Below are 25532 nucleotides of genomic sequence, written 5' to 3' on the forward strand. Positions count from 1 at the left end.
AATGTTGACGTCTGCCGTATTTAAAAATACTCAAATTCACTCATTCATTCATTCTTCTATGCATTGTCGATTCGGTGGGTGTACATTAAAGTTGCAACATGGACAACATCAATGACAAAGCATGAAAAGGTCAAAATAATGCAATTTTATCCTTTTTGACAACAATTGGTAATCTATATACATTAAACAAGGTGGTATTAGTGTGATGTATGAATAAAGATATTCAACATCTATCGCTTTATCATGTATTGTTAAGTTAATCAAGTTGTTTATCTTATTATGATGAGTGAGTTAGTTGTCACAAAGCAAGCTACTTGAATTATTGTAATATGATTGTATGACTGCTCCATAAAAGAATAAAATATCTTACAAAAAATTTAACACCACTAGTTCTCAAGTAAAGATACAAGGGCAAGAAATCACAAAAGTAGACCTGAAAATTTTATGACTCGAAATCAAATTATAATTCGAAAATGAATGTATGTCAAATTAAAGCAGCATGTAAAATTATTACAAAGATTAATGGATTGGAATACATAACAGTATTGACAGGTGTTTAAATCGAGATATTTACTGTTTCCACAAATGAATTTTCAAGTCCTTATATGCTTCTTTTTTGATGATTAAATTTCATTTTATAATTTATGCCACGTCAATAGTTTGATATTATGTGGAAATTGGAATCTACCTCCAAGTGGAGAAAGGGGTATGGTAATGGTTGTATGGTGTATACAACTATGCATGCATGTATAAAGTGTCTGTTTTCAACTTGGGGCTTGTTCAATAGGATTGTGCCTATCAATTGCCCTTGGCATGTGCATGAATGGTGCGCCACTGGGGACTTCTCTCGCCAATCAACGCGAGAAATTGGCACCAGGAGACAGGAGTCTAGCAAGTCCCACTGTCAAGTTCTTGCAAGAATGAGTATAGTCCATGTAAACAATTTTGTCTCCAGGATTAGGCTTTTATCTATATAGTCGGACAACTAAACATGTAAATTCTTACGTGATGTGGCGTAATTCTGATGTGTTTATGGGGCCTTATTGGGGCGTAATTACAATGTGTTTATGGAGTGCTAAGAAACAGTATCACACAATTAAACTGTCTTGAGTATCTGCACGACATATCCTGCTAGAAGTATTACATGATTAAACTTCCTTACTGTAATTTCAGAATAGGGTAAAACAAATAATGGGGGAACAACGTTACATAACCAAATTTGGGTCCAAACAGCTGCCAGCAAACAACTATTAAGTCCTACAATCCAGATTTGGTGAGCTTTAGGTCATAGCTCCTAGTATTTTTCATCTAATCCCATTAATACCAAAATCAGCCTTCATTTCTTCTAGAAGTTGCAGATCACAAAATGTGCCACTTTTGATTGCCCCACATACCACAAATGGGGGTATCATTTTAGCATTAAACCATTCAAATCTAAAACAAGAGGACAAGGAGGAGGGTAAGGCCATTTCTTTTTCTTAGCATACTGCAGAAAGGCACGTCCAAGTGCGGGTGAAAGCTGGGGAGTCATAACCTCAAGAGTCAAGACTCAGTCTCATTCTCAAGAATCTAAACCGGTGTGGACTAACCAACATCAAAACGAGGGCTGATAACACCACAGTTGTTTAATCTTCCATTCAGTTCAATCACTATCTTTCCGGATCTGTGGTCATCGACATACTCAAATTCTCCAATGTAACCTGTAGAAAGCAACACACAACAGCCAATTAATGATACATACAGCAAAAAAAGTTAAGGACAGATGACCTATTAAATATAATTCCCCAAAGGAGGCCGAACCAGTAATGACAACTGTATGAAGAGATCATACCATGCCCATGCTTTCTTGCATGACAACTAGAAACTTGATAATCACTTTTGAGGAAGGCCTAATAAGCAACTGCCTTTTACCTCCCTTCTCAGCACCTCCCAATCAATTGTAACGCTAATAGTGTGACTTGAAGTAGATATGTGACAACATATCAGGACAAGAAAATAGTTTGGATTTCATATAATTGAAGGGGAATTTAAAGAAAAGAAGGTGGTTGATCATTTTGACAATTACCCTAAATACAATATACAATATGTTCAATCCTCTTCCCCACTTTCGTCGCTGAAATAGCTAGCTTTTTTCACCTTCTTCCCTTTCGCCAATCTCTGTTGTTCATCATGCCCCATTAACAACCTTTGATCAGCATCACTATCAACCACAGAAGCCCAATTATCCTCCTCAAACGCGACCTCTTCCTCATCCCCTTCTCTCTCCTCCACTTCATCATCCTCCTTCCTCCTCTGCTCCTTCTCTCTCCTTCCCTTCTTAGGAACAGGACGCTCTCTGGGACCTAGCTGATTTTTGGGACACTCATAGCTCAGATGGCCTTCCTCCCCGCACTCATAACATCTAGACTTGTCCTTATAAACACGACGACGTATAAATTCAGCTGCGCGTCCGTTGTCTGAGGCAATCGAAGCTCTTAGGGTTCGGCCGTTGAGGATTTTTTCGTTCATCTGGCGGGCAGCAGAAACAGCGTCATCACGGGAGACGAAGAGGACAAAGGCAACGCCACGGCTACGGCGCGTGGCTTGGTCCTTAAGAATGGTGACACGAGCGACTTTTCCAAAGGTGGAGAAGATGGTGAAGAGGTCAGAGTTAGTGAGGTTGTAATCAATGTTGCTAACATAAACAGTTGACTTAGAGGGAGCCAAGCCACCGCTGCCGCTGCTGCTGCTGTGCTTGGTGGTGGTCGAAGCAGAAGCAGTAGAATGAGCAGCTGTTGGGGTGGAGTACCGATAGTAGAAGGTATCGTCTTCATCACTGTCAGCCATTCCCTTTGTTCTTGGAAATTGCTGGTTCTTAACAAATTCAGCAAATACCTACAAATTTTGATGAAATAGTTTAGTTAAGCATAATTAATATCATTTGGTAGTCTCCAATCAACATCCCCTACTCAGTTTCAACTATATTTATAATTATTTAGGCCATACTGTAAGAATTTCATAAGCTTATTGTGATACAACATATAAACACAGCATAAAGATTTCAAAGCTGTATGATAAAAGACAATTCTAGCAATGGAAGCCAGAATTATGATTCACAAGACTTAACCATCTACATAGAACTTGTAATAAGATTACACCAGCACCTAATACACAGAGCAAGATTTCACAACACACAATACGATACAAAAGTGAATCATGAGTTAGTAAAAACCGCAATAAATTAGTCTCTTCAGGCCACAATATGAACCAATCTGGAAAGAGAGCATCACCAGTTGCTTAACTAGATGTAGTAGCATAGTCCTACCTTCAGTTTCATATACTACGTATTTTACAACTTTGGGTTATTATTTGTGAGATATAAAATATTCCAAAGTTGCAAAAAATATGAAACGGAGGTAGTATATAAACTGCAAATAAGACACCAACTAACACAATTTCATATATTGGAGCTTCACTTCCATTGAAATGCTCCCTTTATGACACCAACTATTTGAATGCCCTCACAAATTTGACAACATTTCAACAGTTATAACACAGAATAACAAAGCAAAGAGTTTTAAGCATTTCACAGTAAATGATGTCGAGCAGAGGCAGAGAAGAATAATGATTTCAAGTCATGCCAATACGACTATCATATACTTCGTAACTCTTAAAATGATTACTGTCACCCACTAATAGATACTTAAGGCATATCATTGCACAATAAAGGCTGCAGAGACCACCCATGCCATTTTTACTAGTGTAGCTTTTAAAAAATGTAAACCTTACGGCTCAAGGTGCCAAGAACCCAGAGTTCTCACTTTTAACATGCTACACAGAGTTAATATATATATAACAAATCACAGCAAAGATTTAGAATAGCTGCTAACAGAGTGAAACCTACTTGGAAGACAGTCAATTTTCTCTTTCTCTTCTATATCTAACAATCTAATAGAGCCAATGAAACAACATAGCACCACAATATACATATTGGAGGTTGCCTACATAGATGAAATGCAGGATCCAAAGACCAACTGAAGCAGTGAGCAATGAACAGAATTTTAAGGATTCACCGTATATTCTTAAAGCAACAATTTGCACACAGCAAAAAATGATGGAAGATATTTCCATAGGAACCACAACACATATCCTTTCCAAACTATACAGTGAACACGGTAAACATATAGATGACTACGAGTTTCTCAAACAAAATACACGAAACAGATAATAAGTCATCTTCAAATACAACTAAGGCCATATGATTTTATCAATTTATTCATCTACTAATTGAAATTTCTCCTATTTCAACTACAACTATGGCAACATAATTTGGCACACTTTTTCAGATATGTTTTTCACAGTCGCATACCAGATTCAATGCCAAAAATATTACGAGTCAATCAATTCGATTACAAACTGTCAAACAGTCAAAGATCGAAAAAAACCGCATTTTTAATCAAACGATAAATACATTACCACTGTTTCCGATTAAAAGAAGTTTGATGAGATAATCATAATCAGCGCGAGCTCTCGCAGGTCGAGCAGCCTAATTAAACACCTCCAGAAACCCTAGAAAAACTTTCAATCAAATATTCTCCTGCAATTGAAATCCAAAAAACAACAAATTCAAAATCAAAATCGAATCGAAAAAATTAAATTAAATCGACAAAAACAACAAAAAATCGAAGAAAATTAACTAGATCAGAGAGAAAATGTGAGACATAAAGCATGGATCGGCCATGAAAATGTGATTGATTGAAGATAGAAGTTAATTTGGAGAGAGAAAATTACCAAAAGAAAAAAAAAAACTTAGATGAATTAATAATAGTTGAAAAATGAGCTTAAAAATTTCTGAAGATGATCCTCTCTTAAATTCCTGGTTTGTCGAAATCGGCGATTTGGTTCGGAGATAAAAGAGAGGAGAGAGAAAAGAAGGAAGTTGAGATGAACCGGCCCTCTTTTATTATTAGGAAAGATTATTTTTTGGTGCTCCTCAATTGAATCAATGAATGGAGCATTGCTAACCGATTAGGTGGCACTTCGGGTAATTGTGTCTTTTTTTTTTTTTTTGGTATCAAAATTAGGATAAATATAAAAATTATTGAGATCAATTATTTTTATAATATATTACTCCAAACATTATGAGTTGACAAGTGGATAACATTGTGATTCAATTTGCTAGTTACAATATACTCTGTAGTATGATTTGTCTACTCATACTGAGCATTATTTAGTAAGGCTTTTTTTTTTTTTCTAACATTTGAGCCAATAGAACCGAGCAAAGTAGAGCAGATCAAACCATGGCAGCTCAAAAGAACAGGGGTTAACATGTATTTTGAGAACGAAAATAGATAAGGTACTCGTAAATGAATCGAGGGATCTTCGGCCTAGGATACCTAGTTCAGATATGGTGGCCACTCTTTGTGGGGAGATTGCTTCAAAATTTGATATATGTTTGATTTTTGATGGGGCTTGGTCGTCCTTGGACAATTCGGCTGGTGCGGGTTGGATTTTTCGAGATTGTGATTCGCCTGTAGTGCGAGGAGGGGGTGCCCGTGCTTCTTTCTCCTCTTCAGCTCTCCATTCTGAGTTACAGGCTTGTTACTGGGGGTTAAGACATGTATGCGCAAGGGGTTTTCGTAGAATCCTCATTTTCTCTGATTGCGAACCTCTTTGTATGACGTTGGCCCGGAAACAACGTGACGGCATTTCTCTCTGCTGGTTAATTCAGGATATTCGGGCTCTTTTGGCTACTGTTGAGGCCTGCAAGATTCAGAAAGTTCCAAGGCAATGGGTATCTCCAGCGCATTGGTTGGCTGGGAAGGCTCGTGTTCGGGAGTTTCTTTTTTGGTCTTTTTAAGTTGTTTGTTTTTCCTTTCTTAGTTCTTACTGTCAAAAAAAAAAAAAAACACTACATTTTATCTCTTAGTGATTTTCAAGTAAATTTGTCTATTTACCTCTACTAATCATCATAAAATACATGTTAACAATATATGTTGCACACTTATTAAAAATGGAGTTACTATTTTGTTATAAATAAAATTACAAAATTTTTTAATGTACAGTCATTTTAGGGCAATTTGTAATTATCAATTAACTTATACTAAAAGCGAACCTAAAGTGACACTTGTCACGATGTTATAAAAAAATTTCCCGCCTTTTTGTCTTTCCTTTTTTTTTTTTTTTTTTTTTTTTTTTGCCAAATTTTAATGACTTCCATTTTATAACCTACCATAATAATTATTTCCATTTTGACAACACATTTAATCCAATCATACTCAATTAATTTTTTTTTCTTTTTCAACATATATTTTATATACTATAAATCTTTTAGTTACAAATATACTAACATAGTTTAAAATTAAGGTATTGACATATATCATCATCCAAGATTATCATAATATTATTATAATTTTTTTCTTTGACTTTAAATTTATTTTAATTAAAAATAGGAATAATAATTTTGGTAGGATAATTTGTATAAATCTTATAATTTAACAAAATCTTACAACGTTTATATGAACAACTTAACAAATCATTTTATTATGTTATACTTCTCTGTTTTTTTATAAGTTATGGTTGGATTTGCACATTTGTTGAGACACAACTTTGATCATTAATATCTTTAATTAGAGACTATTAGTTTGTTACAAATATTTTTTTTTGGATAAATTTGTTGAATTAACACCATTCTTTATAAATTTTGTTGTAAAGTTTAATTATGACCGTGCATGGCACGGGATTTAACCTAGTATTGGACTAAAGAGAAAAACTATTGTTGACATTTCATAATCTGTAAAAAAAAAAAAAAAAAAATTAGACGGGGTCATCTGCAAATATTTAATTAGTCATTGATGAATTACCAATTGAAAATGAGCTTAAAATTTTCGGAAGATGACCAAAACTTGAACTACCCTGGGTTTTCGAATTCGCGATTTGCTTCGGAGCGAAATAAAGGAGACAGAAAAAAACCGAAGTTCACAGGAACGGAATTAGGAAAATTACAACATTAGCATGCCCGTAATTTGTTTTAGGTTTTTTTATTTTTTTTTTTAGGAAACGTGTTTCACAAATTCTTATTAATGATTGTCCTCAAAAAAAAAAATCTTATTAATGATGTATTACTAATCATGTATTAAAGCCCTGTTCTCTTCACCTTAAAAAAATAATATTAAGTAAAAATAATTTCGGTTCAGTAAAAATAATTCAGTTCAGTAAAATTAATTTAATTTCAGTTCAGTAAAAATAATTTCAGTTCAATAAAAATGAGTTCATAAACTTTTAAAAAAATCGGGTGTACAATAATTATTGTACATCCATTATAAAGATAGCTTAAAGTGATTAAAAGTTACCTCTGAAATGAATAAAAGTTACCCCTATATGCATAAAAGTAACCCAATTCAAATAAAAATTATCTACACTTTATTCGTAAAGAATCACATTTTAAATGACTAAAAATCAATTATTAATGATTGAATGTAATTAAATTACCTTTATAAAACTTTTCTTGTTGTTTTTTTATATAAAAATTGTATTATGTTTAAAGTTACCCAAAAACAGGCAAAAAGTTACCCTAAAATTAGCTAAAAGTTACCCTTATACTGCTCGATGTACACTAATATTAGTGTAAACCGAATGTATACAAAAGTTTTTGAAATAAGTTCAGTTTAGTAAATTTCAGTTTTCTTAAAGAAGAATTATAATAGAAAATCAGTAAAAAATAATTTCAGTTCAGTAAAAATAATTTAAGTTCAGTAAGAATAATTTCAGTTCAGTAAAATTAAGTTCACAGTTCAGTAAAAATAAGTTCAGTTCAGTAAAAATAATTTCAGTTCAGCAAAATTAAGGTGAATCAAACAGAGCCTAACAGTCATAAGGCTAAAGCTACTTGAATTTATTGTGTATGAGTGTATTGTCACTGTAAATAAATACTCCATATAAAATTCCTTATAAAAAATGTTCTACCACGCTAGTTCTCAAGTAAAGACACAAGGGCTAAAAGTCACAAAAGTAGAGCTGAAAATTTTATGAATGGAAATCGAATTACACGTCTAAAATGAACATATTTGAATAAAACAACGTTTAAAAATAATTACAAATATGAGGTATAGGCGTATAGCTCAAGTGGTTAGAGTTTCCCTCCCGATTCCAGGAGATCCTGGGATCGATTCTCAATTAGGTATTAACGCTCTTAGCATGCATTATTAATCCGGATGACTTAAAACGAAGACTACTAGTTGTACTAATTAAATCATAATTTTGTCTCTAGGATGTTGGACAAAGTAGCAAGGGCAACTGATAGGCACAATCCTATTGAACATGCCACAAATTGGTAAAAGACACTTTATACATGCATGCATAGTTGTATACTCCATACCCCCATTACCCCCTCCTTCCTTCCCCTCTTGAGTGGAGAAAAACTTTAGGTAGATTCCAATTTCCACATAATATCAAATAACTGACGTGGCATAAATTATGAAATGAAATTATATCATCAAAAAAGAAAGCATAGTAACTTAAAGTTTGAAGAATATGCTTAAGTAGATACCTCTTGCTTTGATCCTTTTACCAAACATTACAATCCTTTATTTCATTCATTCATCTCCTTTAAATTCAAGCATTGATTACCATTCTACAATTTCTTAACCCTCTTAAACCCATCCATTTTATCATTCTCATTATGTATCCCTCCAATCTCCAAAGCCATGAATATGATCGAATTCGATGGAAGTAGAAGGCCTGCGTAGGATTTGGAGCAATGGTGAGGATGAATACCGAAAGATCGAAGATTTCGGTTGATGATCATCAAGATCATTGAGACTATGGTTGGGGTTATCAAAGATGGGGCAACTGTCTATCCTTTGGCAAAGTTCTATATTTTTATTTTATTTTTTTTGGTTGAGTTTAGAATGGGAGAAGAGGTTATGATATTAGGTAATACTCCTAATCATCCTGTGTTAAATTAAAGGAGTAAAGAAGAAGTTTAGATTCCTCTTATTCTCCTTTTGTAACGAAAGAATAATAAATCAAATTACTTCGAGCTTATGTTTTTTATAGCTTTCCTTACTTGCATTTGTTCATCAGTATGAATTTACTCTTTTTTTAAGCGTATAAACAAACTTTGATCGTAAGACCTAATTGTTGTATCAGCTAGTGAAACATTCTATGTTTTATCGCGATTTTTCGAAGGAAAAAAGATTAATTCTAAACAATGGCACACGAGCTCAAGCCATAGGACAAGTTTATAGCTAATCACACTACCGGCGGAGTCAGGTGGTTGTGATGCGGCGTTCAGATTTGCAGGTGAAGAGAAAGCAAGTGCTCTTTAACCCTTTACAGCTTGTACAACAGTACAAATATTGCTTATGATGTACTCATGAACTCCTTTCTTCTTTTACAGTAAAAGGCCTTTTTTCATTTTAAAGTATTTTAAGCAATTAAGCTTAACATTGACCACTAATGTTGTATGATGACACTATATTTGCACGTTTTAATTGGTGATTTTCTGGTGAAGGATGTTTTGGGCAGCCGAAAATGGTTGAAATTTAAGTCTGAATCTATAGCCATTTCTCAATGATGAATTAGACCATGAGTAACTTGAAAAGATTTCCATTACTACCTCCGTTTCTGATTATGTGCAACAAAGGGGTATTAATTAATACCCCTTTGTTGCACATAATAAGAAACGGAGGAAGCTCGTACTAACCAATCATCGATTTGCTGAATCAATATAACCTAGAGCAAAATGAACAAAGTAAGGAGTCAAGTAGGCACATACAAGTCAGTATTTTACTCTTGTGAGTTTTCCCCACAAGCTAAACAATCAACATTTGCTAAGACTAATCAATTTTAGGTACACTGCCAACTATAATCTTGAAGGCCATTTAGCAAGGTAAACATACTTTACTCTAAAATTAATTAAGGTCCTCAATCAATTTACACCTACTCAAAGAGTCCTGGGCTTCCCTGACGCCCTATCTGATACTACGCCATTGTTATTCCCTCTCATCAACATTAGCACACCATTGTACAACTTTAATCGTGTTGTAACCTAGCGTAACTTGACCACTGTCTGCATGAATGGTGCCCCATTGGGAACTTCTCTTGGCAATCAATGTGATACAAAGTCCATGTTATCAATTTTGTACTATCCAGGATAAGGCGTTTATCTGTAGTCTTAACACCTACACATGTAAATTCATAAGTGATACGGAGTAACTCCAAAGTGTTTATGAACTAGTGCTAAGAAACGCTATCACACAGATTACTGTCTTGACTCTTGAGTATCTGCACACCATAACCTTACTGTAACTTCTGAATAGGGTAAAACAACTAATAGGGGTACAATGTTACATAACCCTATTCATTATTCAACTGGGTAACTAAACTATTTACTGCAATAGCAGCCAGCAAACAACTTTAAAGCAAGTCCTGCAATCCAGCTCTTAGACTATAAGAATTTTTCATCTAATTCCCATTATTCCCACAATTCCATTTCTGCTGCTACAGATCTAACTATTCAACATTTCATCACAGGTCTATACTTCGGAGCAATTTTTTTCAGCAATGACTGGTATCAACTTTCAAGCCTAGTAGATGTCACATAATCTACCTTAACTCATATTTTTGTACTAAAATTCTAAAAATAACCTAGTTTGGCATACATACGGCCTCCAGAGTCCACAATCGATTGCCTAAAACGGGCTTTAACAAAAAATAGAAAGACTGAAAAAGGTACAACTGCCTAGATTATGTTATAGGCTAGTCCAATAGGCCAAGAATCACACAAAATCATGTCATAAACAATACAGTAACATCACACACTGCTAGTCTATTACCAGGGTTGAAAGTGGATCAAGCTGTGATGTGTAGTTGCTGACAGTTACAAAGAATACAAAATAGATGAAAGTTGTCTCTCTCTTTATCTACACTGAAGAGTGAATAAATATCTCAAAATCTGCAACATTAAAATTGTAATACTTCAATGACTGAGATTTGGATATAGAGATGTTTACTGTTCATACATCAGATTTCACTTCTGCTAGAAGGGGGCATCATTATAGCATCAAGCTATCCAAATACAAACTAGAGGTCAATGAACATGGCAAAGACATTTCTTATTCTGAAAGCATCTACTACAGACTACGGAAAAGACAGTCCAAGTGACAGTGAGAGTTGAGGGCCATGAACTCATATACTCCAAGACTCATCAATTGCAAGAACCTAATCCAGTGTGAATGACCAGCATTGAGTCAGACACAGGGTATAATCTAGCTTAACTCGATTTCCTTAGAAGAAATAGTTGATATCCCACCGTCAGTATGTTATGTAGCCAGCTTATATAGGCTACACTCCCTCCTATCACCTACATAACTACATTGTATTAAAGACTATTAATACCACATTAGCCAAACACTACCTCAGATATTTTTTAGTTGCAACTTTAGAATATTTTATATCTCACAAATAATACCCCAAAGTTGCAACTAATAAAAATCGGAGATAGTATATATTATCACAAGCTACTCCAGAGAACAGGGGTTACAACCTACAAAAGTAGACACAGATTACACATACGTAAGATCACATACAGGGCAGGGTTACTGATGTCACATAATGCCAATTCCAGAACTAAAATAGATCCAGCAGTAACGTGAGCCTGCTGGATACTTTATTAAAAACATATGACACCCAGAATTTGAAATTGGTTCCTCACTGCGCATAACAGCACTGAGAGATAGTAACAAAATGTGGAACACTTCATTGAGAGATGCATGAAGTTCATCAACTCGCAAGTAAAATTTTAGTTCTCAATTCTCATTAAATTTGATAGGAAAAAGCACACCAGAGTACACACAAGAAAAACTAGATATATTAAAACGGGGCACTACATTCAAAACATGAAGAAAATAGGAGTAGGCAAAAATATTCAAAGTTGTAGTACTGATCCAAAATTTGAAGTCAATCCATGGAACCTTCTCATCAGTAAAAGAAGCCAAGCACCTTGCCTCCAACATTCTTTCTTCTAGCCTCTTCGTGGTCCATGATGCCAGCCGAAGTTGTTAGGACAATATATCCAAACTGAAGAAAAATGAACAGATAATGATTAAGTGCCTCAAAATGACAAGAAAGTAACTCAAATAAAAGCCATGAGAACAAAATCGTAGCCTTATTCTGAGGGCATAAACAAAAAAAGCTAGAACATACAATTTTATTGTTAAACAACTCAAACAGTAATAGCTGAAACAATTTAAGCGACTAATGATAAAGTTACTACATCTAACCTGTCTGGAGGGAAGCAACCTTGCTGTCCAGGACTCAATCTCTTTGACTCCGACATCAAAACGAGGGCTGATAACACCACACTTGTTTAATCTTCCATTCAGTTCAATCACAATCTTTCCAGATCTGTGGTCATCAACATACTCAAATTCTCCAATGTAACCTGTAGAAAGCAATCAACGATACATATTACATAATGCAAAAATGTAAGGACAGACAGCCTAATTAATGTATATCCCATTATCCCCTAGAGAAAACCAAACTATTAATGACAAGTGTATGAAGAGATTATACCGTGCTTTTGCATGACAATGAGAAACTTGATAATCACTTTTGAGGAAGGCCTAATGAGCACCTGCCTCTTGCCTCTCTTTTCAGCATTGTACATAGTTTTGAGAGCATCGTTCAAAACACTTGTCCTCACCATCCTTGCAAGCTTAAATTACTGATACATGATGTGAAACAATTAAGTTATGTACAAAAGATTAGAACCCATTACAATGCCAATTATGAAACACTCAGGATTAATTTTAAAAAATGAAATAAAAACAAATGCTTATCACTGTCAATGCTCACACATCCAGGTACTTTTAAAACTCAGCTAAGTGTCGAAAAGTCAATAAAATTAGCCTTATATAATAATCTTCGCGAGAACCACAGCCTCCATTAATCATAAACATTTAACCAGTTCAAATGTATATTCAATAGGAAACTCAACATAATCCCATTATATGCCTCTAATTCTATTGGACAATTTTAAACCTGACTTCAATCTTTAGCTTAAAGATACAGGGGAAAACCCATGTCGAAACAGTATATTCTCAACGGTTTATAAATAATTTATTACATTTGCAGCTACTCTCATTCATTTGCAATTTAGAGGAAATTAAGGATGTAAAATCAAACGATATTTCGATAAATCACCATCATTTATAACCCTATAACAGAAAGAAAAATACATTTTAAAAAATAAATAATAATCAGCAGTTTTAAGGGGACAAGTACAACATAAATTCAACGAATTTCCCAGATCAAAACCATTAACACCCTTTCTACTGAAATCATACAATCAAAGTATCACCAATATATATATATATACATCATCCTCAGTAAATTCAACACAACAATCAAAAATACAAGCTGGTAAAGAAAACAAATTGAAATTCCAATCACTTAGATAATAATTATAAATGAACAACAACATACTATCCATTATTTGATGAAAAAAATAACCACAGAAAACTGAATTAACAAAAAAATCAAGAGGATCTAAACAATAATAGCTTGATTAAAATAAAACCAGATTAAATTAGTAGCAGAAGAAGTACGAGGAAGAGAGAGATTATACCTGGACGAAAAAAGCGAGGTTTCTGCGCGAAGAACACAGGGAGGCAAACTCAAGAAGAATTAGGGTTTTGGTAGCTCAAAAGTGTTGCGCTTTGTTTTTGTTAAGCAGCTTTCACTCTTTACGAATGAGGCGAAGTCAGTGTGTGAGTGAGTAAAAAGTGTTGGACCAATGTAATGGGCCGAATTCTCTTAAGCTTCGGTTAATGGGTTGAACTTTTATAATTTGGTGGACTCTACTTGGTATTGGTGTTGGTTTACTGTAGATGAAATGGCCTTTAATTGAACATTTTAAGTTTTTTTTTTTTGGTACTCTTTTGTTCTTGAACTATTGCCTCATGGTTTTCCTTGGGAGGGTTTGGTTCTAGTCTCCTTGACTAGGGTTTCCTGAATTTTCAAGGTGTCTTCTCGATTTTTGGGTCGAGTTTCTCTATTGGTGCTTGTTTTTTCATAATTTTGTCTTGTTTGGTCTCCTCAATCATAGAGACACAAATAAATCGATCACAATTTCTGGCGTGGAGACTAATTCTAGCCCGATTATTGATAACTCTGAAGGAGTTGTCAAAATTAATCTTAATAAAGAACCCTTTGATGATGTAAACGATGTTATTGACTGGGATGTTGAAGGCGAAGACGATGATGATGCGAGGGTCGAACTTGCCCTAGTTGGGAAGATTTGGACCAATAGGACTGTTAATGTCAACGCCTTCATTAATACGATGAAAGGAGTTTGGCAGCCTAAGCATGGAGTAGACATCACTAGCATTGATAAGAACTTGGCGCGACAAAAGTAGGGTCCTGGATGACCAACCTTGGCACTTCGACAGGCATGCTCTTATCCTTGGCGAGGCGTCTGATTCGGTAAAACCCTCTGACACTCAACTTTTCCATTTATCTATGTGGGTAAGGGTGTATGATCTTCCCCTCAAGGGAAGGTTAAATGTGAGTAATGTGGAGAAAATTGGTAATAAGTTGGGGGTTTTTGTTAAACTGGACAATGCTGCGAAAGTAGGCATTGATAGGTCTATCCGTATTAGAGTACTTGTGGATGTGAGAAAGCCTTTGGCTAAGCATGTTAAATTAAAATTAAGAGGGGGGATAGAAGAATTGTTTGAAGTTAAATATGAAAAGCCTCCTTTATTTTGTTTTTGTTGTGGTTTAATGGGACATGGAATGAAAGATTGCGAGGAGTACAGGGATGCTGAAAATCCAGTTACTTCTTATGGGGCGTGGATGAAAGCCTCACCTTGGAAGTATACTTCAAGTGTGAGCGATGAGGGGGGTGGGTCTGATCGAATGGCAGGGGCTAAGGTCCTATTTGTTACAAAACCGAAGAAGAAACCACCTAGCTCTGATGATATTGCTCGGGTTCTTGATATGGCTGATAAGCTCAATGTTGTTGGCCTCGACAATGATATTAATATAGGTGATAAGGGGCTGATGGAGGAGAGTTCAAAGGGAGTGAGTACTGAGGTGCTTGACTATGAAAGTGGGGCGGGAAAGGCAGTGAACAGGGAGGTAAGTAGTGGTACAGAGGAAGCGATGAAAGGGGATGGGAAGGCAGGGAAAGGGTGGAAGAGAGTGTCACGGGATATGGATCATAGCATGAGCACTGGAGTAGTGGTGTTAGGAGAAAAAAGGAGTCTTGATAATTCTATGGAGGAGAGTGAGGCTGTGATGACTGTTTCGATTGAGAAAGAAAAAAGGAGGCGAGTTCAAGTGCCTAATGCTGTGAGAGTGGCGAGCCCCACCAATAGGGCTCTTGGTGATAAATGAGTTATATTTTGTCGTGGAATTGCAGAGGTTTGGGGAGTACCGATGCAATTAATGCGTTGAAACGCATTGTTTTTCTTGAAATCCCCCACATGGTGTTCCTTATGGAAACTAAGTTGAAAGCGTTCGAAATGGAAAAAATAAAATATAAAATAAAATTCAGCTCTTGCTTTATTGTGGATTGCGAAGGGGAAGGTAGGAGAAGAAGAGGCGGTTTGGCGCTTTTATGGAATAACAGTATTGATGTCAATATTCGGTCTTTCTCTTTGAATCATATTTATGCAAGGGTAAGATCAATCACCCAAGATGAGTGGCGGTTTTCTGGCATATATGGCCACCCAGATGAAGAAAATAAATATAAAACCGGGCAGCTCCTAATTTCTTTAAAGGGGGGAACCGATACTCCTTGGCTATGTGGTGGAGACTTGAATTTAATGCTTCACTCGGGTGAAAAGCAAGGCGGGAGGGTGTTTGATATGGAGGAAGCGGAAATCTTGCGTGATGCTGTTGGTGTTTGCGAGCTGGAGGACCTCGGTTTTATAGGTCATGACTTTACTTGGTCGAATAATAGAGGTGGGGAAGAGAACATTCAAGAGAGGCTTGATAGATTTCTTGCAAACCGAACTTGGAGAGATGCTTTTCAGGGTTCTTTCGTTACTCACCTCACAAAGAGAAAATCTGATCACCTTCCTATTCTCCTTTGTGTCCAAGAACTCGTCTCAAAGCAAAAGAAGAAAAAGAAGAAAAAATTGTATCGGTTTGAGGACACTACTAGAAAACAGGCAAATAGCGACGGACCCAAAATTTCGTCGTAAAAGTCGAAATTTCCGACGGATTTTTCCGTCGTACAGTACCATTTCCGACGGAATTTAAATCCGTCGGAAATTACCGACGGAAATTCCGTCGGAATGTATATTTTTTTTTTTAAAAAAAAAACCCCTTTGAAGAAACCCTAAAACCTTTATTTCCTCCTCTCTCTCCTTCAGCCGTTTCCATTCTCTTTTCTCCTCTCCTTTTCTCCTCCTTCTCTCTCCTCCCTCTTCTCCTGTTGCATGCGCCTCTTCTCTTCTTCTCTCTCCTCTTCTCTTCTTCTCTATCCTCTTCTTCTCTCTCCTTCCTCTTCTCCCTGCTGGCTGTTCGTTGCGCCTCATCTTCTTTCTCTCTTTCCTCTTCTCTTTCTCTCTTTAGTTCTTCGTGGTGGTGTTCAAGACAATGGGCAGTGTGTATAGTGGTGTTCAAGTCGATTTCTCGCCGATTTCTAGAAATTAGTGGTTTTTCATGTCAAATTCGACCATGAAAACTCTAGATCTAGAGTTTTCATGGTCGAATTTGACCTTTAAAACCCAAATTCGAGCCTATTTTGGGGATTTGTTGGTAAAATTCAAGGTATGTTAATTTTTTCTTACGTATTTTTGGTTTCTGAGATTTGTTTTAAAAATTTTATGGAGATTTGGTTCGGGATAATTTTTGTGGTTCGGGATAATTTTTGTGGTTCGGGATAATTTTTGTGGTTCGGGATAATTTTTGTGGTTAATTATCGTTTTTTTTTTTAATTTTCTTTATGAAATTCTTGCTAAATTTGTAGATCTATTGGTTTTGATTTATTTGTGTGGTGTTTTTCGATTTTATTGTCTCAATTTTCGTATTTTTGGGTTGATTTTCGATTATGGGTTATTTTCGGTTTTTTTTTGCTAAATTTTGTGTTTTTTGGGGTTTATTTTTGGAGTGGTGGTGTTTGAAGGTGGGAAGGGGCTAGGGTGGGTGTCGGTGGCGGTGTTTGAAGGTGGATTGGTGGCTGGTTTGGGTGTCGGTGGTGGTGTTTGAAGGTGGGAAAACGGTTGCTGTGGGTGTTGGTGGTGATGTTTGAAGGTGGGAAAAGGGTGTGCAGTGGGGTCTGGCCGTCTGGTGGTGCAGGGTGGTTGCTGGTGATGTGGGCTGGTGGTGGGGTGGTGCGAGGCGTTTTTTTTTGTTTTTTTAAAATAATTTTCCGACGGAATTTCCGTCGCAACATACCGACAGAACTCAGTCCGTCGGAAACTTGCGACGGACTTTCTCGGGCCTGAAAATATTTTCCGGCGGACTGAATTCCGTCGGAAATTCCGTCAGAATAGTGTTTCCGACGGAAATTCCGTCGGAAAAAGCCCATTTTCCTACGAATAGTTTTCCGACAACTAGTTACGACGGAATTCTGTCGGAAACGAGTTTTCCGACGGAAAACAGGGTGTTTCCGACGGAAAATTTCCGTCGTTATTTAGCTGTTTTCTAGTAGTGAGGAAATGTGGCTTCGGGATGAGAATTGTGCAAATATTATAGCTGAGGCTTGGGATTATGGTGGAGATTTGTGCTCTAAAATTGCTTTCACTTCTACGAGACTGAGTGCTTGGAGTAGGGATAAGTTTGGGGATTTTATTGAAGAATTGAAGGCGTGTAAGGCTCAAATGAAGGTCCTTATGGGTGAAGCTCAAACAGTAGAGGTGATAGCACAAATGAGAGCCCTTGATGATCGCATGGATGAACTGGAAAGAAGAGAGGAGATGTATTGGAAACAACGAAGTAGGCAAGATTGGCTTAAGCATGGGGACAAGAACAATTCTTTCTTTCACCAAAAAGCCAAGCAAAGAGAAGAGGAAAATAATATCAGATGTGTGCAAGATGCGGCCGGGAACACTTATAAGGAGGAGGAACAAATTTCAGAAATTTTTGTTAATTTTTTTGAAGACTTGTTCGCTATGAATAGCAATATTGAAGTGGAGCCGGTGCTTGATAAGGTGAGCAGGATTGTTGATGATAGACAACACTCGAGCCTAGCAGCCCCATTCACAGCAGAGGAGGTACATACAACCCTGTTTCAAATGCACCCTACAAAGGCCCCCGGGCCCGATGGTATGTCCGCCGTGTTTTTTCAGAAATTTTGGGATATTGTAGGGAATGATGTAGTGGGGAAAGTGTTAGATATTTTGAATAATAATGGGGATATAGGTTCTATTAATCAGACTCACATTGTATTAATTCCGAAAAAAAAAAGAATGTGTGTCTCCTATTGATTATAGACCTATTAGTTTGTGTAATGTGTTGTATAAGATTATCACAAAAGTGTTAGCCAATAGGCTAAAAATAGTTCTTCCTAACATCATCCATGAGTCGCAGAGTGGCTTTGTTCCGGGAAGATTGATAACAGACAATGTGCTAGTTGCCTATGAGTGCTTCCATTATCTAAGAAAGAAGAAGAAGGGCAAAAAAGGGTACCTTGGGCTCAAGCTTGATATGAGTAAGGCATATGATATAGTTGAATGGAAATTTCTGCAGGATATGATGTTGAAGTTGGGTGTGCCGGATAATTTTGTGAGCTTGGTAATGAAATGTGTGAGTACTGCCTCTTTTGATGTTCTTGTCAATGGGCAATCGTTGAGAACTTTCAAGTCCACTCGGGGGCTTAGACAAGGAGATCCCATTTCCCCTTTCTTGTTTATTTTGTGTGCGGAAGGGCTATCTGCGTTGCTTAGATATGCGGAGAACAAGAGTCTTATTCATGGGGTGAAAATTGGTCGACATGTTAAGCCAATTTCTCACCTATTTTTTGCTGATGATAGTCTCCTATTCGTGAGAGCGACGGAAGAGAAGGTTGAGAAGGTGCTTGGTATTCTTTCTACCTATGAGATTGCTTCGGGTCAGAAACTGAATATGGACAAATCAGAGGTGTCTTTTAGCCGAAACATAGATCAAGAACGGAAAAATATGCTTCAGATGAAGTTATCTTTTAAGGCCGTCGAAGGACATGATAAATATTTGGGCCTTCCAACTTACATTGGAGGGTCTAAAAAACAGGTTTTCTAGAATATTCAGGATCGGATTTGGAAAAAACTCAAAGGGTGGAAGGAGAAATATTTGTCTCAAGTCGGTAAGGAAGTTTTGATTAAATCTATTGCACAAGCAATCCCTACATATGCTATGCAATGTTTCTTGATCCCGGCTAGTATCTTGAATATTGTTGAAAAATTGTGTCGACAATTTTTTTGGGGGCAACAACGAGAGGAAAATAAGATTTGTTGGGTTGCTTGGGAGAAAATGTATGTTCCACAGAGTCAAGGGGGTCTCGGCTTTAGAAATATGAAAAATTTTAACAAGGCCCTTTTAGCTAAGCAAGCTTGGCGTATCCTCTCAAATGAGGACTCCCTCATGGCTAAGGTGTTAAAAGGTAAATACTTCCCTCACTCGACTTTCAAAGATGCAAAAGTTCAACCGAGCTTGAGTTACACTTGGAAATCCATCCTTGGTGCTAGAGATGTGTTAATGAGGGGGGTTAGAAGAAATGTTGGAGATGGATCTTCGACTCATATCTGGAGTGATCCATGGATACCGACCCTTAGGGGATTTACTGTAGCTTCAAGCCAGCCCGAGTCTGGCTACTGTCCTGTGTATGTGCGCCAATTGTGGGATTGTAATAAATGCTGGGATGTTGATCAATTTAAAGCCAACTTCTCTGAAATGGAGGTGAGTGCTATTCGAAATATCCCTATTTCTATGTTCGATAGTAAAGATTTTTGGATGTGGCACTATTCGAAGGATGGATGTTTCACGGTTAAAAGCGCATATAATATGCTCACTGTTGGGCAGAATCAGGATACGACATCGACTTCGAATGATAGACTCTCTTTTGATTGGAAGATGATATGGAAAATGGATGTTCCTCAGAAAATTAAAATGTTTGCTTGGCGATCCATTAAGAATGCCCTGGCAACTCGTGACAACCTTGCAAGAAGAGGAATGGAGATAGATACTTGGTGCCCAATGTGTGGTAGTGAAAAAGAGGGTATGCTTCATATGCTTGTGAAATGTGAAGGGGTAAGTTTGATTTGGTATACTTCTCCATTAAGGCTGAATATTGAGAACTATAATGGTGAGACTTTTAGAGAGTGGTGTCTCTCGATTCATAAGGTTTGTAAGGATATGAAATGGTGGAGTTTGTTTTGGTGTGTAGCTTGGGGTATATGGTTGCGTAGGAATGGTTGGGCGTTCCAGAAGAAGAAGATCGAGGGAACCGAAGTTATTCGTAAGGCTGTGAGCTTACTTGGAGAGTATGAGGTAGCTATGGAAGTCAGCACTATACGCCCCCCTGCTGTGACCCTTGAAACCGAGTGGAAACCCCATCCAGTTGGGGTCATCAAAGTAAATTCAGATGCAGCAATTTTGTCTCCTTTAGTTGTTGGTTTTGGAGGGGTGATGCGTGATCATGTTGGGGATGTAGTTGCAGCTATGTGTATGAGAATGGAGGGGTGTTATGAAGTGGATGTTATGGAAGCAATGGCTATGAGGCATGCCTTACAAGTTACGATGGAAGCATGTTTCTTGAGGATTTGTCTAGAGACGGATTGCTTAAAGCTTTTTTATCATTTATTGAAGGCTACTGTCACAACAAATGCCTTTGGGAGGATCGTCAATGACATCCTCTTGCTTGCTCGATCATGTCATATGTGCTCCTTTTCTTTTGTGAAGCGTTCAGGCAATAAGGTGGCTCATAGCTTAGCCAAATTATGTAATTCTTATATTGACTTTAGAGTTTGGTTGGAGGATTATCCTCATGATGTAACTCATCTGGTTGTGGCCGATTCGTGCCTAGTTGAAGGTTAATAATATTGCTTGCGTTTCCCGTCAAAAAAAAAAAAAATATTTTTATTTGAAAACATGCCAAATAGACAATAAAAGGCCAATGTAACAATTTTAAACAATTTCTCACTCCCTCTTTGATTGCCCGGAAGTGCAGCAAGCTTGGGTGAAATATGACCTAGCAATGCTAATTGCAGACTCTCCGATGCAAACAAACTTTGTTGAATGGTTGCTTTGTATGGACAAGAAGGTTGACATAAATGTGCTTAGAAAGGTAATGACCATTGCTTGGGTTGTTTAGTTCTGCAAAAATCAAAGGGTGCATGACAACAATCGCCTTGATGTGTGTATGATTGCTGACGGATTTATGAGAATGGTGCAAGATTATTGTTCTTATGCGAGCAAGGTTTTCAACCATGTGAGCTTCCCGGAACCTGCTACTGTCTCCAAGTGGTACTGCCCTCAACCTAGGTACATTAAAATCAATGTTGATGCCCATATCGGGGTTGGTAGTGCTGGAGGCCTACGTGCGATTGCAAGAAATGAAGATGGGGATGTTGTGTGGGCTGATACAAAAAGGACCCCTACGCACTTTCCTGTTGAGATTGCAGAGTTTGTTGTAGTACGTTTTGGCTATAAAATGGCTATGAGGATGGGGCACGAGCAGATTTGGGTTGAAAGCGATGTTACAAATGTCACTTGCATAGTAAACAAGGCTGATCTTGATTACTATCAACTATGGTTGATTTTTTATGATGTCTGTAATTTAGCTAAAACGTTTCATGCTTTTAAGTTTTCTCATGTTTGTAGAGCATGAAATACGCTTGCTCATCTTGTTGCGAGATGGGACACGCCTAATTATTCGGAACTTGTATAGCTCTTTCCCGCAAGGTCTTTTAGACTTAGCGGAACTTGACATGAAATAAAATTTCTGCTAACATTTCTCCTCTAAAAAAACAAAAGGCAAATGGATGAAGTATGGTATTGTGCTAAGGAGGCGTTTGGTTCCCAACCTGGTATGAGTTTGAAACTTTGAAATCAATAATGAAACAAGAGTGGTATGGTATGGGGTTAAAACTTGATTCTTAGTACCTTGTTCATTTCTAAGATGAGTATCATCTCCTTACCTAATGTTTGGTTCACAATGTTGGAATCAACATATTAAAATTTTAGCAAGTTAGAAAACTATTGCTAGAAAATTGCAATTTAACATAACTTTAATTAGTACGTTAGCAATTACGCTAAGGTTGTGTTTGGATTCAATCATTTCATTTGAAATCTAGAATTTCAAATTTGGAATTTGAATTAATGACATTCAATTCCAAATTCTCTGTTTGGAAAAAACTTAGAATTTCAAATTTATCAAAATTCTCTCTTCCTTGCTTACTCTCCCTGACATTCAAATCCCCCAACTTGTTCATCCAAATCTCATTCCTCCTCATGTTCATCCAAATCCCCAAATTGTTGACTCAATTAGATGAGAAATCGGCATCAATCAACCAAAATCTACAGTCATTATTTAGATTATGACATCAATCAACCCAAATTGTGATTCAAAGTAACATATCAATGGTGGTCGGTGGTCTGAAAATTGTTTGTTTTTTTTTTTTTAAAAAAAAAACCCTTAGTAACTTTTCGATCGAGGAGAACGCAAACAAGCTGCTTTAATGGAGGATAGAGTCTTCAGTAATACAGAGTACATCGACGGAGGAGAGAGAGCTAAGAAGTTGCTTCAATGGAGGAGAGAGAAAAAAAATTGGGGAAACCTAAAAAGACCTAGGAGAGAGAAATTGGGGTAATATTTTTAACCTGTGAGAATTTGAAACGACATCTTATGAGATAGAATTTGCAATTCATTGATTTGGATATAATTAATTCATGGCTTGGATTTGACCCAAATCAGAATTTCAAATTTTTGTATTACCCAAACAACTCATTTGGCCCAAATCAGAATTTCAAATGAAATCCTTGATACCAAACAGACCATAATTGAATTGTATTCAATTGCCGGCAAGTATTATAGTTTACGCCCAACATTGCAAACTACAAACAATTCACCTTTTTTTGTGATCGACTCAGTCAAGGCTCCTTTATACTTACTTCTGCTTTATTCACCGCTATCCACATCTACTCACTATATCAACACCGTGTTTATCTTTGTAATTATTGTCTTATTTTGAGCAAAATAATACTTAGTATATGTTAAGGAATTCAAACAATGATGTAGCATTTAATAAATAATCTATTAATTAAAAAGTGTTCCTAATAACGTATATGTGTCACGAAACACCCACTCAACTTCTCTTTATGCCACATGGCCCCCATTCCATTTGCTTCTCATTGCATGTCATGCACTTGTATTTTTTTTTATTTATTTTTTATTTATTTATAAACAAATCTCCATCAGATTTGAACATGCATGGCTCAAATGAGCAAAATAGTACCCCTAAACCTAAGTAATATTATACTAGTATAACAATGATAAGTTGTTAACTACAAAGTAGTCAATTGTAAACCAAGCATTTCAACAATGAAATGAGTAACTGGAGTATAAAGGATACATCTGCCTCTTAAATTGATCAACATTCACACATAGATGTAATCAAAGAATGTCACACATATCAAGTATTAATAACTACAACATTTACCCATGACACAATAAATTACAAAGTTTAGTACAACTTTATGAAAGTGATAAAATGGGAAGTTCTACATCTCTCATAATTTTATCCTTGAGGAAATTAGATTGACCTGCATAACGAAGGGCTTACGAGTTACATAGTTCAAAGGTCTTAAGACTGTTAACCCAATAGGCAAGACATTTACGACTATTATAAATAGTACTCCGTACATAGTAGATTAGTAATTCAAAGTACATTTAATTCATTTATTTTTAAAACATATCTTTTAAAGTTTTCTAGTTATTTATAGTGTGTTCAATTCATGTATTTGCTTATAATTTTGAAAGAAGATTGCAATACCCAGTATGACAATATATTAGTATGCAGGCAATTAGCTTAGTTTAACAACTTTTATGTGTAGGTTAAGCATCAATTAAGGTATCAACCCTAAGTTTTATATTCCTAATCAAGAATTACATCAATGTTCATTGCTTAGGTCGTAGGGCCTGTTTTGATTAACTGAACTGAATTTAATATTTTATGAAATAAGTAAATTAAGAACTGAAATGAACATTTTACGAGAGAAGAAAATTAAGAACCGAACTTTGAAAATAAGCTAAATAGAACAGGCCCTTAGGACTTGACTATTTGTAACACCCCGACCCCAAACAAATTAAGGAGGGGCCTATTGTCACGAAATGTGCATCAAGGGCCAATAATTGTCCTCACAGACCAACATGAGTGTTTTCGGCGCATTTTGTCCTCACCCATTCTAAGACTACTCTCAGCCAAACACGCTTAATTATGGAGCATTTTATCATGTGAGCTCCCTAAAAGGAAGATGCATCTTGTTGATATGAATAATATATCAAATCATTTTAAAGCAATTATGAGTAGGGATGAACATGGTCTGGTTTGGTGCGGTTTGGTCAATTTTCCAAACCAAACCAAACCATATTAATATTGAAACCAAACCAAACCAATCCGTAATAATGCGGTTTATGATGAGACGACATTTTTTCCTAAAAATTGTCAAATATTAATAAATTTATAATAAAGTTCAAATAATTAGCCCAAACGGATTAAATTATACTACAAAGTTTTAATAAAAATAACAACCAACTAATCAAGTGCTAACACAATAACACATAATAAAAATAATACATAACAATTTAACAGTGGAAAAAAACATAATACATTTGTCCAAAAAAAAATAATAATTCATACTACATTATAGTTTTTAATAATTGGCAGCAACTTGACAACATCAGGGGCTGCATTATGCGATATCAATGATTGCCGGAGCTAAACTGATCTTGGAGTATAGTATTATACTGAATTACTGACCGTCTTGTAATGATTTTTCATGTTTTTTTTTTTTTTTTTTTTTTAAAATAACTAATAACTATTTTAATTTTTATAAATATTATATAAATATTAAAATGCAGTTTACTGGTTTACGGTTTGGTTTGGTTTATAATTTTTGAAAAACCAAACCAAACCGCATTTCCCAAAAAATCGAAACCAAATCGTAAACCAAACCAAACCGCTAAAATGCGATTTGGTCTGATTTGGTTATGATCCAGACCAAACTCTGTACAACCTCTTTTATGAGATGTATTACAGTACTTGAGCCTTGAGGTACGGTTATCGCTTGATACCCGAAATAACATCCAATTGGATTGAAATTGAATTTTTATTTTTATGAAGCCATGAAATTGATATTCTGAATTGGATTGTTAAAGGGCCAAATCCTATTTAGCAAGCCAACTGAATGAAGCGGCGCGAAATTACAAAAATCTCCCAATACAAAAAAGGCGGAAAACGAATAATCACCAAAACGTCATGAATCATTCACGTCAGCGATCCGTGTAAACTCTCAACATCCAATCAGAAACATCCTCCTTTTCCTATAAATAAACTTCCCCA

The 25532-nt window shown here is 36.2% G+C and overlaps 2 protein-coding genes and 1 pseudogene across 3 annotated transcripts; 1 reads left to right on the plus strand and 2 right to left on the minus strand.

Annotated features, from left to right (window-relative positions):
- Window positions 1–1985: 1985 nt before the first annotated feature.
- LOC145624530 (U11/U12 small nuclear ribonucleoprotein 31 kDa protein pseudogene) lies at window positions 1986–5017 on the minus strand (annotated as a pseudogene). The gene is made up of 3 exons (XR_014110442.1): window positions 4771–5017; window positions 4456–4576; window positions 1986–2874 (listed from the first exon to the last, which is right to left on the minus strand). The product of XR_014110442.1 is annotated as a U11/U12 small nuclear ribonucleoprotein 31 kDa protein pseudogene (transcript).
- A 6758-nt stretch (window positions 5018–11775) lies between these two features.
- Window positions 11776–13767, minus strand: LOC145624531 (small ribosomal subunit protein uS8z/uS8w-like). The gene is made up of 4 exons (XM_081677581.1): window positions 13610–13767; window positions 12556–12706; window positions 12264–12424; window positions 11776–12060 (listed from the first exon to the last, which is right to left on the minus strand). The coding sequence occupies exons 2-4, from the start codon at window positions 12686–12688 to the stop codon at window positions 11962–11964; spliced, it is 393 nt and encodes a 130-aa protein (XP_081533707.1). The 5' UTR covers window positions 12689–12706; window positions 13610–13767; the 3' UTR covers window positions 11776–11961.
- Window positions 13768–15377: 1610 nt separating this feature from the next.
- Window positions 15378–16193, plus strand: LOC145625524 (uncharacterized). The gene has a single exon (XM_081678543.1). The coding sequence runs from the start codon at window positions 15378–15380 to the stop codon at window positions 16191–16193; it is 816 nt and encodes a 271-aa protein (XP_081534669.1).
- Window positions 16194–25532: the final 9339 nt, after the last annotated feature.

The sequence above is a fragment of the Chenopodium album genome, chromosome 3, assembly GCF_948465745.1.
Source record: "Chenopodium album chromosome 3, dcCheAlbu1.1, whole genome shotgun sequence".
Lineage (NCBI taxonomy): Eukaryota > Viridiplantae > Streptophyta > Magnoliopsida > Caryophyllales > Amaranthaceae > Chenopodium > Chenopodium album.